Here is a 16,959-nt window from a genome sequence, read left to right as displayed (position 1 = left end):
CGTTTACCAAGTGCTTTGGTATTGCGTCTCTACAGACTTAGCAAGCTACCTACTGTGCATCAGAGAGATTGCCTGTGTGCCTGTAGTTCTGTTTTGCATTACAAAACCTACAGCACATCCACCCCCCCTACAACCCTTTATTAAACATAATAAGCTTCTTTTTTGTGCAGTACACAATTCTAGCGCCGGCTGCAAAGCCTGCATAAATATGTTCTCCCAGGATACAGAGGCTGTGTTGTCAGAATCCCTTAGCAGCCGCCACAGAATCACAAGTGTTATTCATGGTATGGTTAATGCTCCTCACGCAGACAGGAACCTGGAGAGCTTTTAGCTGACCTTGGTTCATCAATAGGCTAACATTGGAGAGGGAAGAAACTCCTGATGAAGCACAATGTTCAAGAGGATTCACTTCAGTTATCAAATTTCATTGTGTTCTGCACCCTCCCTCTTCTCTCTCTCTCTCTCCCCCCCCCCCCCCGCCAAAGTGTAGGGATCTAGCTGGAATTTGCAAGGAGATTGTCCTTCCATTGTTATGAGCACTGATCAATATAAATATGTTGAACTGTAGAGTTGGAAGGGACCCAAAAGTTCATTTGGTCCAACCCCCTGCAATGCAGGAATACGGGGATCGATCCTGCAAACGTTATCAGCACCACACCCTAACCAACTGAGCCTTGGCTGAACTGTGGCAAATGTTTCCAATAAACAACGGCGGCACCTGCCTCCTTAAATAAACCCAGCCCATAGGTATCAAACGTTGAATAAACACAGGTCTGGTTTGAGGAGTGGAGAGTACCTGAACAAATGGATTTATTGCCCCTGTGTTGACCATACATTCATAGGCACACCTTGCTTATCTTAACTAGTTCCTAGTGCATGTGACGTTCAGGTGCCTCGGTGCTATTTGACGTGCACCTTAATGATAGCAGATGGACCTCTCAGCTTGATAATTGGTGATGAGCGCTAGAGGTGTGTATAGAATCAAAGATTTGATGTCGCTGGCCCTTCAGAGCTATCATCTTGAGTGCCTTGATGCTGGCGGGTGGGGGTGGGGCATTGTCATGTTGAGTAAATGGAAATAATTGCGCCTGTATTGTGTCAAGCTTTGAAGATCAAATTGGCACAAGAGCAGTGGCTAGCAGAGCCAAATAGTGGAAGCTGAAGGATAGGTTTTCTGCCAGCTAGGTGGCTCTGTCCTGGAGTCTTTTGTCTTCATTAATGAAGTGGGATTGGCCTGTCACCTTTTGACAATTTAAATCAGGCTTTTCCTCCCATCAGATGCAGTGGACTATGGGGTCTTTTGCCAAAAACATAAAATCTGCTCTTTGCACTCTTACTATTTGGCCTCGAGTATCAACCTGCAACTCTTGCCCAGTAACTTCATATGAAATCTTCTTGACAGTCCATGTGAAACAGCGACCTGCTGTTTTCTGGTTTCACAGCTTGAGAAAAGGAAGACGGCTGGAGGATGCCCTCAACTAGGGAAGAGTAATTGGGTTTGCAGTACCAGTTATGAATTCTTTTTATTATTAAATTATGTGTTAAAAGAATAAACAATACTTTGACCTGTCAGATGCCCGGTGTTAACTTTAAGGCGGGCTGTATGTAAAGCAACTTAAAAACTAGTGTTAAATCTAGAAAGAGACTTGAGGCAGGACAAAATCAAATGTTAAAAGTTAAGGCTATTGTATGGAGGTGATGGATGCTGGGGGCGGCGTGTTTGCAATAGTATTAATGCTGCAACTTGTTGCAAGGCTACCAGAATGGCTTGACTTTGGCCTTGCCATCTGCTGTGAGCTGCTAAAGCAGTTGTGGGAGAGCCAGAGGGAGAAAAATCTGAGCAGGGAGAGCTTAGATTCCTAAGAGGGCTGTGTTTGTGTATTCACGGTGTCCTGTTCATCATCTCTCTCCAGCTTACATTGTGATTTTGCCACAGTTGTGTTCCTGATTCCTGTTCCTCAGCCAAAATTGTATCACTCCAGCCTCTTGAGGCATAAAGAGATGTGTGGGGTATTTAGGGGTGGGGAGAGAGAAGCAGAAAAGTCAGTTGCCCTACTTTCAGGTGCTATGACTTTCCCCCTCCACAATTAAAAGCCAACTTGGTCAAGTTCCTTGGAAAATTTCTCAAGTTTGGATGAGAGTCACATGATACCTACTGTGTGCACTCCCATGAAGCAACTTCTACAGGAGTCCCCCCCCATAAGGCTGTTCAGGGGGCATGACATCATGGCTCCCAGTACGTTTCTGAGCACAATTCAAAGTGCTGGTGCTGACCTTTAAAACCCTAAATGGCTTCAGCCCTGTAAACCTGAAGGAGGCAGAGGGCCTTCTCGGCAGTGGCGCCCTCCATGTGGAATGTCCTCCCATCAGATGTCAAACACATAAACAACTACACAACTTTTAGAAGACATCTGGAGGCAGCCCTGTATTGGGAAGTTTGATGTTTTATTATGTTTTTACATGTCCAGAAAGCCACCCAGGGTGTCAGCCAGATGGGTGGGGTATAAATAATGAAATAAAAAGAATAAGAATAACTTTTGTTATTGTTATTGTTGTTTCTGTGAACCGCCCTGAGACCTCTGGGTATAGAGCAGTATATAAACTCAATTAATAATAATAATAATCTTGACCAGGGAGACTAATTTTCTCCCAGCTGAAGAACCTGACAGGCAGCTTCTCACCTCATAGCTTAAAATAGTATTGGGGTGACAATGAGGACCTTCAGTTGAGCCATATCTGCAGTATTGTGCAGTACACAGGCCACAGCATGCAATGGATCATGTTTCTTGTACATACACAGGCAATAGAATTGTCTCCTGGCGGGCCCCTGCTTCTCTGCCGTGAAACACCTGTGCAGTGTGCAGGGAATTCTGGGACATATACAGAGTTCACACTGGGCCCCATCAGGCCTGTTGCAAATTACCCAGCTCTCTGTGGGAACTGATAGTATACCCGAGTCAACACATACCGGTAGCACTTTCCGATGGCCCCATGTTGCCAGGGAATGCCAGTCGTGCTGGGCAAGCTGTCGTTCCAAGAAGCTTGCACGCCATTACTGATTGCCTCTGCGAGGAACCGTTGGCATGCTTTCAAGGAAACCACAGTTCCCTGGAACACACTGGCGGAACTGCTGCTCCAAAGCGTTATTACTGCTTGGCGGCAACAGCTCCCATTGGACATGTTTCATTTTGGTCCCTTCCCAATTACCCATTCAGCGAGAGCTGTCTTCATGTATGAGCAGTCCCATCATTTCTCTTTATTCCCTGACTGTCATGATGGCAAAGCCTTCTCTTTATGACAGGGCTTACAAAAGGTCATGTGTAATAGCTCTACAAAGTTAATGGGCAATAAATCTACAGCCTTGGGAGCCACCAGTATGGCTCCCCAGCCCTTCTTCTTCAGTTCTTTGTGATTGCCATGTGGTGTCTGCCAAACCATCTCTTGAACTGTTAAGTCGATATCTGGATTTCTGCCTGGCACTGGAACTTACTTAGCAGTGGCAAGATGTCCCCTCCGAACCATCGCTTTTCTTATACAATCAAAAAGGGTGGGTGGGTGGGTGTCCCCAGTTGTAGGTAACAGAAAGACGAAGTCCCAGGAACACAATTTAGCAAAAAATGAAAGTAATATTTATGTAAACATGTGCACTGCAGTAAAAGAATACAATGATCTACGAATAGTACAAGCCAAAGCCATCGGCATTCCTTTTAGTTTTGCTAAGTTGGGTTGCTGTGACCCCTCCCCCTTTTATAAAATGCCTTTATTGTTGTTGGCATCTGTCTCGGGAGAAGGAGTGCACCATTGGGGGTGGAGAGTTACAGCATTTGCTGTGGCATCTAGAACAGGCACCTCCAAACTTCGGCCCTCCAGATGTTTTGGACTACAATTCCCATCTTCCCCGACCACTGGTCCTGTTAGCTAGGGATCATGTTGTAGGCCAAAATATCTGGAGGGCCGCAGTATGGGGATGCCGGATCTAGAAGAACCATATATTCATTGAAACTCACGCCTCCACTCTGCATAACTCCACCTGAGTTGGTTTTGGCTCTCTGCAGATCAGGCTGCAGTGCTGGAAGCTGGTTGTCCTGCGTTTCCTAAATCCACTTCCATCTCTCATTTATTACAGAGGCTTTCCTATGCCAACCCACAGAGATGCAAAGTAAATTATTGGATAGGGCATTGACACAGGCTGTGATCATGTTTTTTAATTATTATTTAAAGGAATCCTTCAGCCATGGGGCACGGCTGCTTCTGTTACGCGCTGCTGCGTTCCATCCCGGTTGCCGTGTACATCATCTTGGTCACGGGCCTGCGGTACCACCTCTTCATCTGGAGCGTTTTCTCGCCAAAGCTTCTCTACGAGGGGGTGCATGTCTTCATCACGGCAGCCGTGTGCACCTTCTTCACAGCCATGGATCACAACCACTTGCGTAAAGTCCAAGACTGAAAGCAACCATTAAGGCAGAGTCTTGCATAATTTCAAGCGACGGACTGAATTTCTACTATGGAATGTGGATTCTTGCCATTAGATTGATATTTAAAAGTTAACTGGGTATCTATTTTTGGCAAACATGTTTATACATGCATACATATCTACACACACACACACACACACACACACACACACACACACACATTGCATTGCAGATTCTGGCTTGAAGTGCTGATCCAAGCGTAACAGGCCGTGTGGTGGGGAACGGTATCTAAATTTCAGTTGGACTATAAATGGATTGTTAGATCGCATCCCTTCCGTGCCAGTTTTCATTGCCTGCCTTAACTACAGTTAAGCATCACATTGGCATAGATGTTGATTGCAATGGAAACTAGCCAGGCTCTGTTCTCTATCTTACAAAACCAGAGTTTGAAGCTGGTTAACAGGCACTGGTCAAGTGGGCATTTGGCTTGACTTAACTATGATTAATGAAGGGACGCAGGTGGCGCTGTGGGTTAAACCACAGAGCCTAGGGCTTGCTGATCAGAAGGTCGGCGGTTCGAATCCCTGCGACGGGGTGAGCTCCCGTTGCTCGGTCCCAGCTCCTGCCAACCTAGCAGTTCGAAAGCACATCAAAGTGCAAGTAGATAAATAGGAACCGCTACAGCGGGAAGGTAAACGGCGTTTCCGTGTGCTGCTCTGGTTTGCCAGAAGCGGCTTTGTCATGCTGGTCACATGACCTGGAAGCTGTACGCCGGCTCTCTCGGCCAATAAAGCGAGATGAGCGCTGTAACCCCAGATTCGGTCACAACTGGACCTACCGGTAATGGTCAGGGGTCCCTTTACCTTTAACTATGATTAATACCCATTGCTAACTATTAAATGGTGGTTATAGTAATCAGTGGCAATTGGTGCTGGAAGTGGTCACAGGCTGCCCCCGATTTCTTAAATGCACCACAATTGTCCATGTTGTGTATGCACTATCTGGGTTTGAACATCTGAACAGGATAATCTCTTGAGAAGTTCTTACTGGTCTTCATTCCTTCATATTGGAGTTTAGATGAAAATCTACCAGTCTTTAACAGATTGCTGGGGCTAGGGTTGTCTCTATCACTGGGACTGTATGTTGAAATTTTTTTCCACTCCTGCACTGCATTTCTCATTTGTTAATCATAACTTGAATAAGTAAAGTTTTTATCTCCTTATCAAATTCCATGGAGTGCTGGCTGATGAACCTCACTCAAAGGTTAAAACTGTGAAGAAGATTCTCTCCAAAACAATTACTTGTATTTTTGTTGTTGTTCCTTTGATATATTCTGAACATTATGGCTCACAATGTGACAGGATGCTGTGAACTGGAGATTAGACACACACATACATTTATACCATAGCTGCCAAGTTATCCCTTTTTTTAAGGGATTTTCCATTATGCTGAATAGGCTTCCTCGCGAGAAAAGGGAAAACTTGGCAGCTATGATTTATACACACATGCATCACAGTTATATGAATGTAGCTCTCATAGTTTCCTGTAGTTTTCTGCAGTCAAAGACTATGAAGGCGCTCTGGCAGGCTTAAAAATGCTGGCATATCTGTAAATATGTGTGTGAAATTCTTTATAAGCATTACTGGAATGGGTTTTTTAATAGGGAAAAGCAACTAATTCCATTATTTTTGATAGCTGAATTGTAGCATGGAAATGTTGCAAGTTATATATGCAATTATATAAATAAGCTATCGGCGAATGTCAGTGTACTTGCAGCTGACAGCAAGCTTTGCTTAAGAAATGCAAAATCTATGTTTAAAAAAAGAAGAGTTATACTTATTTATGATAACTTTAACTCTCCTGGGTGAGACCTTATTTTTTGGTATTAGCGTGTGTTCAGAGGCTACCTTTCTGAGAATACAGCCCTTGTGGGGTGAGTGGGAGCTGGTTGTGGGTGCTTACTCACATGGTGTTAGGAGGCGGGTATGCTGCATTTATCCACCTGTACTTACCCTGTGACTCATTCTCAGATCATGGAGGCAGGAAAAAGCCCATACAGCCTGGCCCAAACTTCATATTCTCTGTTTATAGTGTCAGGCCAAAGCTCATTCACATTCTCAGGTTAAGCACTCAAGTATTATCCAAGCAAGCCCCATATTATTCAAGCTTCTCACGTTTGGTGAAATGGTCATAGAATCATAGAGTTGGAAGAGACCACAAGGGCCATCCAGTCCAACCCCCTGCCGAGCAGGAAACACCGTCAAAGCATTATTGACATATGCCTGTCAAGCCTCTGCTTAAAGACCTCCAAAGAAGGAGACTCCACCACACTCCTTGGTAGCAAATTCCACTGCCGAACAGCTCTTACTGTCAGGAAGTTCTTCCTAATGTTTAGGTGGAATCTTCTTTCTTGTAGTTTGAATCCATTGCTCCGTGTCCGCTTCTCTGGAGCAGCAGAAAACAACCTTTCTCCCTCCTCTATATGACATCCTTTTATATATTTGAGCATGGCTATCATATCACCCCTTAACCTTCTCTTCTCCAGGCTAAACATACCCAATTCCCTAAGCCGTTCCTCATAAGGCATCGTTTCCAGGCCTTTGTCCATTTTGGTTGCCCTCCTCTGGACACGTTCCAGCTTGTCAGTATCCTTCTTGAACTGTGGTGCCCAGAACTGGACACAGTACTGGACACAGTACTCCAGGTGAGGTCTGACCAGAACTGGACACAGTACTGCAGGTGAGGTCTGGTGTCAGATCTAAACGTCTAACCGGGGTATACTCTCCTCCCGTGGCGTGGAAGGACAGAATGCTTTGTGCTGTGACCAACGGTGATTTACAAGGTGTTTTCATTCCTTCGTACAGAGATGCAAGTAAGGACCGCAGAAGCACCAACAATGGGATTTAAGTAGCATCTCTGCATTTGCAGCTGTTGATCTCTTATTGTTTTAAGCTGCACGGTTCTGAAAGCATTTGATATTCACATGTTATTGCAAACTCTTGGAATAGCAAGCAGGGGCAGAGCAAATAATGCTGCTGCTCTGGCAAACAGCAACGTTAATATTTTTTCCTACTTTAAAAAAAAGAAATTTTCTCACTATACTTCGAGGCAGTGTTTTCCAAGTGGAACTGCCTGCCTCCAGAGCAGGTCCTCTCTCCCCGCATCTCAGTGTGAGTCACTGTTTCGGTTCAGCCCCAGTTGGAAGGAGGCGAAACTGGAAGTGGTGCAATGAGCAGACTCCTCTGAGGACAGGGAATTTTGCTCTGTATAGGGAGGGAGGCAATTGTCAGAGGTCCCTCTGCTGGAAGCAGGGGGTGGGTGCTCACACCTGGAGCTTACCTGCATGCTGTGACATAGTAGGTAAGTACACAGGGCTTACAGGAGTTTTTGATTGGTTTCTTTAAAATTTTAATACTTCTATTTCTAGTGCAACAAGCTAATGTGCCCCAATGCACAATTTGGTGAATTACTGCTCCAGGGTAAATGAACAATTGAATCTTTTTCCAATAAGAAAAAATAGCTTATAAGAAACATTCAAATCATGCCACATCATGTAAATCCAGTTTGAGTTTATCTGAGCAACCACTCTGGCCTGTATATATGCTAATATCTAAAATAGGATGGCAGTTTTTCAGGCTGTGTTTTTCATAGGTTAGATAAGAATCTTGTTTTAGTTTCAATAACAAGGAGTCTCTCTGGGCCAAACTAGATGAGATGCAGGAGATTTGAATCCGGTGGTTTTCAGCTGATTGCCACAACTTTGGACCGTCAACTAGACTGGGCCTGGGGAAGAGGATTTAATTCCCAGTGTGCTTCCCTTTGCTTTGCTGGGGTGGCCTTTGTATAGGTAGCTGTATCCTTTTCTTCACAGGGCAAATGACAACTTACGCATGTGCTTTTGATGAGGAAAATGACTTGGTTTGATGGATTTCTGTATTTTAGTGTTTTGTTGGAAGCCGCCCAGAGTGGCTGGGGGAACCCGGCCAGATGGGCGGGGTATAAATAATAAATTATTATTATTATTATTATTATTATTATTATTATTATTATTATTGGAAGGATTGACTTTGCCTTCTCCCGTATTGGAACCCGTTCCAATTCTAGGACTCTGATCTTCCCCCATCACCCCCAGTTTGGCTATGACCCTGCTTTAAAATGCAACTTGAATGCAGTGTAAACATGTTTTTCAACCTTCCCTCACAACCTCTCATCAAACGGGAGGCCATGACTGCCTATCTCACACACTGACTCAATTGAGATATTACACTGAGATATTACACTATACAACATGCCAGGTGGAAACCTCCAAACTGATACTGCAAGCCAGGATTACATCATGATTTGTAAAGGGGGGCGGGGGGGGAGGAGGAATCACACCAGTTTCCCAGTAAGGTGTTATAGCAAGCCAGTAACTCTTGTACTAAGATGGGCATGTGAAGAAGGGAGGAACCACACAGGGACATTGTGCATTCCCCAATCCAGGAATGTGATAATTGAACCAAACAATTGAACAGCTTTTCTGCCTAAAAGGGCAAAAAATATCTGACTTCTTAGGTCAGGCATAGGCAACCTTGGCTCTCCAGATGTTTTGGAACTACAACTCCCATGATCCCTGACCACTGGCCCTGTTAGCTAGGGATCATGGGAGTTGTAGTTCCAAAACATCTGGAGAGGCAAGGTTGCCTATGCCTGCCTTAGGTCAAGCATTATAAGAGTGGCACAAGACATTATTATTAGAATCATAGAACCACGGAGTTCTAGGCTAGTCAACCCCATGTAATACAGGAATTTCAGCTGAGGCATACATGACAGATGGCCACCCAACCTCTGCTTGAAAACCTCCAAGGAAGGAGACTCCACAACCTCCTGAGGAAGACTTCCACTGTTGAACAGCTCTTACTGTCAGAAAGTTTTTCCATATATTTAATCGGAATCTCCTTTCTTGTAACTTGAAGCCATTGGTTCGAATCCTACCTTCCTGAGCAGGAGGAAAACTTGTTCCCTCTTCCATGTGACAGCCCTTAAGATACCGGTATTTGTAAATGGCTATCATCTCTCCTCTCAGTCTCCTCTCCTCCAGGGTAAACATACCCAGATTAGTACATTTCCTTTTCATCTCCATAGAGGACTCTTGCCTAGTAATGACCAGTCGTTGCTTCTGAAAGTTTTGAGCGCTTCAAGTAAATGATCTTGTGCCATGTCTTTGGACGTAGGAACCTTTCATTTCATAGTGGCTGCTATGTCCATTTGCCAGGAAAGATTAGGACTCCAAAAATGGATTAAGAGAAATTAGTGAAGACATCTTATTATTTCGCTTAGGGCCTCATTGCACAGTGGATTTTAATTTGTATGCATTAAGTACAGTATGTCAAAAATATAAAGGTGCAAATTCAACAAACTTATTCACAAAAGCACATCTCAGTCCAGTAGACATGGCAGGGAGCTGGAATTGGAATTTCACTTAAGTACCAACATATACTAATTTTAATGATTTTTGCTTTAGCAGCATCTGTGAAGTTGATGCTTTACACAGCAACATAGACAGGCTCGTCTCTTTCCTAAACTATTTTGTGTACAGATTTGCGTATGGCCCTGCTTTAGATCTTAAAATGCATGAACTGTACTTCTCATGCAAGTCTACTTTGCTGCTGCATATTGTGTGATGTCTGTTAGGCTGTAGTGGACAGCACAGCACTAAGTGACCTTTTCATGACAACTCCCAAAGAAAGTTATATTTCTTTTGTTCTCCAGATAGGTCATGCGTGGATGTAATGTTCAACCATCCTTTGTGCTAAACATGGTTTGTTGTCTTAATTCTGAGCGAGACCCTCAATATACAGTAAAATGGTAGCTTGGCTTGTCAAGTTAAGGTCTGTCCCCAAGGACAGCCGCTTGCCACGTTGCAAGCGGAGAAGCTGGAGGGGCAGAGAAACTGCCTTAACCATTGTTGGTTTGGTGTAGATCCTATTCTTTACCTATGGTTTGCATGCCCACATGAAACCATGGTTTATGGCCAGTATTAACCATCGTTAAGGAAAACAAACCATGGTATAAACTACAGTATGTGCAGCGCGTTAGTTTTTTTCCATTAGAATTAATCTCTCTCTCCAGCTAACATATCTGTTGGATGGGCTTTGCTTTATGATGAATGTCAGAAAAGAAGTGTTGCTGTTTTAAATAACTTCTGTGCTCATGAGACCTGCTGCTGTTCAAAGGCAGCTTGCTCCCCAAGAGGTTTGTAACACATCTGTCAGGATTTTGGCCCAACAAGGAAATTCTTTTGGGGAGCAGGAAACAGCAAATTTGAATTTACTGCAAAAAGCCAGATAGGCATGCTTACTATATACAATTTTCTCTACTGCAGGATTTCTACTAGTTTGGAGACACAACTGCTTCTCTGACACACACACACACACACACACCAGCCACTTGACATTCAGGCGGGTAGCCAGTTCTTCAGGTCATAACCCAGGATCCCATGTAAATCTTTAAGCTCAAGATTGTTTTAAGAATTGACCTTTATTCGGTGTCCATTTGCTTAATTAGGTAATGCATTGTAGCTCAAATTCCCTGCTGTTTTGAAAAGATACATTTTAATGGGAAAGTTTGCTTCCCTGCAGTATGATACGAGGCCCATTGAATTGGCCAGTTTGCGCAATCAGACTCATGTAGCAAATGTTGTTTTGTTTCCTCAGGAACATCAGGTTGCAACTGTTTGCATCTGTGTGTTGAGAGAAAAGTGCTTATTTGTATGCATTCTCCCCCAAGGAGAAATATATATATATTTATAGCTTTTCCTAGGCATGGTACTTAAACTGAACCCTTATTCTCTGGCAATCTACGTAGTTCTCTGTGTAGCTAATCCCTCCCACCCCTCTTTTTTGGGAGGAGCAGTTCAAACTAGCCCTAAATCATATATTTCCTGTTATAAAGCTTTCTGGAAATAGACATGGAAACCATAAGGTTGAAAACAAATACTTTTTAAAGAAAGAGTTGGGGCTGATGCAGTGCATCTTGGGGACTTGCTGCAAGTTTATTACAGTGGTACCTCGGGTTAAGAACTTAATTCGTTCCGGAGGCCCGTTCTTAACCTGAAACTGTTCTTAACCTGAGGTACCACTTTAGCTAATGGGGCCTCCCGCTGCTGCAGCACCGCCACTGTGCGATTTCTGTTCTCATCCTGAGGTAAAATTCTTAACCTGAGGTACTACTTTGGGTTAGCGTTTGTACCCCGAAGCGTTTGTAACCCGAGGTACCACTGTAGTTACTTGAAGTCCACCATGAAATCAAAATTAACTTTGGCATAGGTAGGAAGGAAGGAAGGAAGGAAGGAAGGGGTCTGATTTTGGGTGGTAGGGGGTTAATGGTAATGGAGAAAAGCCTAAATCCCCAAGCTTTGAAGGAGTGAATTGAGTGTGTGTTTAGATGATTCCAGGCTGAAATGCCAGAATACTGTTACTTCTAGTTCTTTGATAACAAACTGAATCAGCATTTAATAGTTTTAAAGCATTCTTGTTCCTTAAGACACCGGCTTTGTACAAATTGAAACGTGGGTTAATCTTTGCGTTGACTTGCAGCCCAAGCCTATGAATGTTTGCTCAGAAGTCCCCCTGTGTTCAGTAGAGCTCACTCCCGGGTCATTGTGCATGGAATTTCAACCTCCGAATTGGGAGGGTGTGGGTCATTCTAGAATCATAGAGTTGGAAGAGACCACGAGGGCCATCCAGTCCAACCCCTTGCCAAGAAGGAAACACCATCAAAGCATTCTTGACATATGCCTGTCTAGCCTCTGCTTAAAGACCTCCAAAAAAGGAGACTCCACCACACTCCTTGGTAGCAAATTCCACTGCCGAACAGCTCTTACTGTTCTTTCAGTCAGGAAGCCGAAAGGACAAGGAATACTGCTAGGCCTGAAAGGATAGCTTTCAGGACTGAAGTGGGCAATGATGAGTGTCTAGGCAGAGGAAATAAATATTCTAAGTCCAGGGCAGAAATTGAAGGCACTTGCAAGAGTCACTACAATGAGAATTTCAGTGTTGGCAGTGTTCCCTTGTTTTCAGCTTCTGTTGACTTCTGATTAGCCCATGTTTTAATTCCCTGTTTGTGTGTGTTCTGTACACGAGTTATTTCTCCTGTTCTGAATAAAGTTTGTTTGTTTTTCTTTTGACTAATTTGGCTCTTGATTGTGCTGTTTTTAAGCATGTTGTCATCTTGAGCACAGCTCGGCTGGTTTTTGGAATCCATCTTGGTATGCTTCCCTCCTTGAAGTTTCTACGCCAATACTGTACATATATTTGCAGCTCCATTTCCCTTTAACCCTCACAAAAATGCACCTTTGTTCCATGTCAGAAGCACAGGGGGAAAGAAAGGCCGTATTCCCACAGACCAAATATACAATAACATATACAGTGGTACCTCGGTTTAAGTACACAATTGGTTCCGGAAGTCTGTACTTAACCTGAAGTGTACTTAACCTGAAGCGAACTTTCCCACTAAAAGTAATGGAAAGTGGATTAATCCGTTCCAGACGGGTCCGCGGAGTACTTAAACTGAAAGTACTCAAACCGAAGCGTATTTAAACCGAGGTATGACTGTATATTCAAATCCTTATTTAATGGCTGGAAGGGAATGAATGGACTAGATCTCATCAGGCAAACAGCCTTCTAAGTGGAGGCACATGAAGTAAATGCAGACGGCAAAGGAGCAGAAATCCACAGCCGGTTCATCGAAGAAAAAAACCACGAGACAAAGATTCAAGGGAATAATGTGAAAGTGAAGAAGATTCAAGGGAATCATGGAATAGCTAGAAGCTTTTAATAGACCTATACTCCATGGATTTGTCTTTTTTTTTTTTTTTAAAAAAAGGAAGCACAAGAAATCTACCCCAAAACAAATAACTGGAAGGCAACAAAATTAATACTAAACTGTGTAACAAATATTGACACAGCATAATTGGACTACAGTGGTGATGTGGACCTACAACTAGCCTGTACAAATGACAGATGGAAAATGCTGAAGTGAGCCAAATTATACATGCAGGACGTGATTAGAAATATCAACACCCGCTGCCCAGCATGGATATAAAATTGCTCATGAACCATCAGTGCTGATGACATCTCTTAATGTTCTGACTAAAACCCTGTTGGGAGACTGGTGCATCACTCCCAAAATGGATTTACCCTTACTTGTAAGAATGATGTAGCAGACATATTTATTCAAAATTGTGCTGATAGCAGACCTGCATTGCTGTCTCACGACTTCTAAGAGCAACCCACTGAATATACAGACGTCCCCCCCCCCCAACTTAAGCAGAGGTTACGTTCCGGGCCTTTATGCACATAAGTGAAAATAATCATGTAAGTGGGGTGTACCCTCTAAAAGGCCTGCCCCCTCCCCCCGCTCTCCAGCTCTCTCTCTCCTGCTTTCTCTCCACTCAAATCTCTCTTCAACTAGAGTTGAACCTCTGGGACCGAATGGAGGTTGGAGAATATGTGGAAACGTTGTTGTTGTTGGGGAGGCTGAGCAGCCTAAACCAGGCATGTCCAAAGTTCGTTCTGGGGGCTTAATCCTGGCCGCCGGTCGGTTTAATCTAGCCCCTGTGTCTTAAAACCCCCCACCCAACAACTTCAATCCTAAAAAAGCTCAACAACTTTGGGGTAAAATCATAAAAAAGCGCAACACTTTCAATCCTAAAAAAAAGTTAACAACTTTGGTTGGCCCTCACGGCCCTTGACTTTATCAAATCTGCCCCTCTTTGAAAAAGGTTTGGACACCACTGGCCCTAAACAAAGCCCTGCTGTGCCTCCGGACTCTTTGGGGCTTCCTCGGCCCTCACTGAAGTCTTCGGGCTCCAGAGAGGGTAGCACCTTAGAGACCAACTAAGTTTGTCATTGGTATGAGCTTTCATGTGCATGCACACTTCTTCAGGTGAGTGCCTGGAGGCAGTTGGAGGATGGATGGCGGCTAATGGATTGAAGTTGAATCCTGACAAGACAGAAGTACTGTTTTTGGAGGACAGGAGGCGGGCAGGTGTGGAGGACTCCCTGGTCTTGAATGGGGTAACTGCCCCTGAAGGACCAGGAGCGCAGCCTGGGAGTCATTTTGGACTCACAGCTGTCCATGGAGGCACAGGTTAATTCTGTGTCCAGGGCGGCTGTCTACCAGCTCCATCTGGTACGCAGGCTGAGATCCTACTTGCCCGTGGACTGTCTCGCCAGAGTGGTGCATGCTCTGGTTATCTCCCGCTTGGACTACTGCAATGCGCTCTACGTGGGGCTACCTTTGAAGGTGACCCGGAAACTGCAATTAATCCAGAATGCGGCAGCTAGACTAGTGACGGGGAGTGGCCGCCGGGACCACATAACACCGGTCCTGAGAGATCTACACTGGCTCCCAGTACGTTTCCGAGCACAATTCAAAGTGTTGGTACATGCCCTGTGGCATGCCCTCCCATCAGATGTCAAGGAAATAAACAACTGTCTGACCTTTAAAGCCCTAAATACCCTCGGTCCTGTATACCTGAAGGAGCGTCTCCACCCCCACCATTCAGCCCGGACACTGAGATCTAGCACTGAGGGCCTTCTGGCGGTTCCCTTAGGGCAAGAAGTGAGGTTACAGGGAACCAGACAGAGGGCCTTCTCGGTAGTGGCACCCGCCCTGTGGAACGCCCTCCCAGCAGATGTCAAGGCAATAAGTAACTATTCTACTTTCAGAAGACAACTGAAGGCAGCCCTGTTTAGGGAAGTTTTTAATGTTTGGTGCTGTACTGTTTTTAATATTCGGTTGGAAACCGCCCAGAGTAGCTGGGGAAACCCAGCCAGATGGGTGGAGTACAAATAAATAAATAAATAAATAAATAAATAAATAAATAAATAAATATTATTCAGATACGGTTTGACTCTATTTATTTTATTTCCCGGTGCTGAGCATATATGCAGTCACACATGAGTCAAATGTGCATTAAGTGGCGGAGGACGGGACGGGACGCCTGTATAAAATATACATTCTGTCCTTTGTGAATGTTGGTGATTTGTAGACTAATTGGTTATAGCTGGACTCGGGGGAATTACAGGGGTGCATCCATCTAAGTCCTCCTCAGAGTAGCCACTGTTGGAATTAATGAACCTAAGTTAGTCATGCCCATTAATTTCAATGACTCAACTCTGAGTAGGACTAACAAAAGTTACAACTCTATAGATCCTCCCCACTTGAACCTTGTTCTGTGTGTTAGTTGCAAGAAGGTGTGTTTCATTCAAAAGGCAACCCATCAGTTTATCTTTGATCCATGCTAAAGCCTCTCTACCAGCGGAATTTTGCAGTTTCGCAATATATAAACTACTGTATTAAGGTCCAGTACATCGCAATTGATTTACAAATGGATGTTTTCCTGCCGCTGACTTTTCTATGAATAAAACCGTCCAAAATAAATCAATGGACCAGCCTCCCATGGGGATTTATTCAGAATATGAAGCGATCTCTGCATTAACGAACTTTCCAGCAACTTTACATTCATGCTGGGCTGAAGACACTGGTATTTCTGGTAATATGCTGGATGTTTATTCAGCATTTAGATGTTCAGCATCCTTTCTGCCTTTTGTACCCATTACTTTCCTGACAGATTACTCTTTACATCTATGTGTTCTAATTGCACTCTGTTCATGCAATTCTAGGATTTTGTTCCCTACCATATATTTTGGGGTGCATTTCTTGTGCTACTAGTTTTGGTATCTAGCTGACCTCATTCTGCCTTCCTTTTCAGTGCCTGTCCTTCACTGCATCTTGCATCTCTTAATTCCACAATTTTTTTTAATGCTTTGTGAGCAGTGCTATTTTTCTACAAGGAGGTGCTAGAACTCACCATGGACGCCTTCCTTGTTCTCTTACGGCACCCACCTGAGAGCTGCCGGAACTGAGGTCTGGTGTGTTCCAGCTTTTAAAAGCCCTGATTGCGAGAAGTATTACTTCCTGTGCCTGCTCTCAGCTGTGTTTTAAGGAAGGAATGCTGGGCAGCTGGAGTCTTGAGTGGGAAACACTTCTATGCCATCATGCTACTCTTGCCGACACAAGAGACCAATAAAAGGAAAATTATTCCATAGGTCCAACCTTGCCCTGAACATATGTCTCTCTCAACTACTTTACACCTGCAGTTTCACAACTCCTTGTCATGGATGCTGCTACTAGATCTAGGATGGAGCCTTGCACTTGGGTACATTTATTGACGGGCAATGTATACCAGGGCAAACGTATCTTGAAGTTGATATAGAAGAAGAAGAAGAGTTTGGATTTGATATCTTGCTTTATCACTTCCCTTAAGGAGTCTCAAAGCGGCTAACATTCTCCTTTCCCTTCCTCCCCCACAACAAACACTCTGTGAGGTGAGTGGGGCTGAGAGACTTCAGAGAAGTGTGACTAGCCCAAGGTCACCCAGCAGCTGCATGTGGAGGAGCAGAGACGCGAACCCGGTTCCCCAGATTAGGAGTCTACCGCTCTTAACCACTACACCACACTTAGCCGATAGATAAAAGATGCCTGAATACAGTTATTC

The 16,959-nt window shown here is 44.2% G+C and overlaps 1 protein-coding gene across 2 annotated transcripts in view; it reads left to right on the top strand.

Annotated features, from left to right (window-relative positions):
• Positions 1-12,582, top strand: part of PIGG (phosphatidylinositol glycan anchor biosynthesis class G) — a 59,679-nt gene extending 47,097 nt beyond the window's left edge. For both annotated transcript variants that reach the window (XM_060268675.1, XM_035097127.2), the window contains one exon: positions 4,222-12,582. In XM_060268675.1, coding sequence (XP_060124658.1) covers positions 4,222-4,447 — 226 coding nt within the window. In that variant the 3' untranslated portion in view covers positions 4,448-12,582. The remainder of the gene's footprint in view (positions 1-4,221) is intronic.
• Positions 12,583-16,959: the final 4,377 nt, after the last annotated feature.

The sequence above is a fragment of the Zootoca vivipara genome, chromosome 16 (genome assembly GCF_963506605.1).
Source record: "Zootoca vivipara chromosome 16, rZooViv1.1, whole genome shotgun sequence".
NCBI classification, from domain to species: Eukaryota; Metazoa; Chordata; class Lepidosauria; order Squamata; family Lacertidae; genus Zootoca; species Zootoca vivipara.
This window is presented reverse-complemented; position numbering and strand designations above follow the sequence as displayed.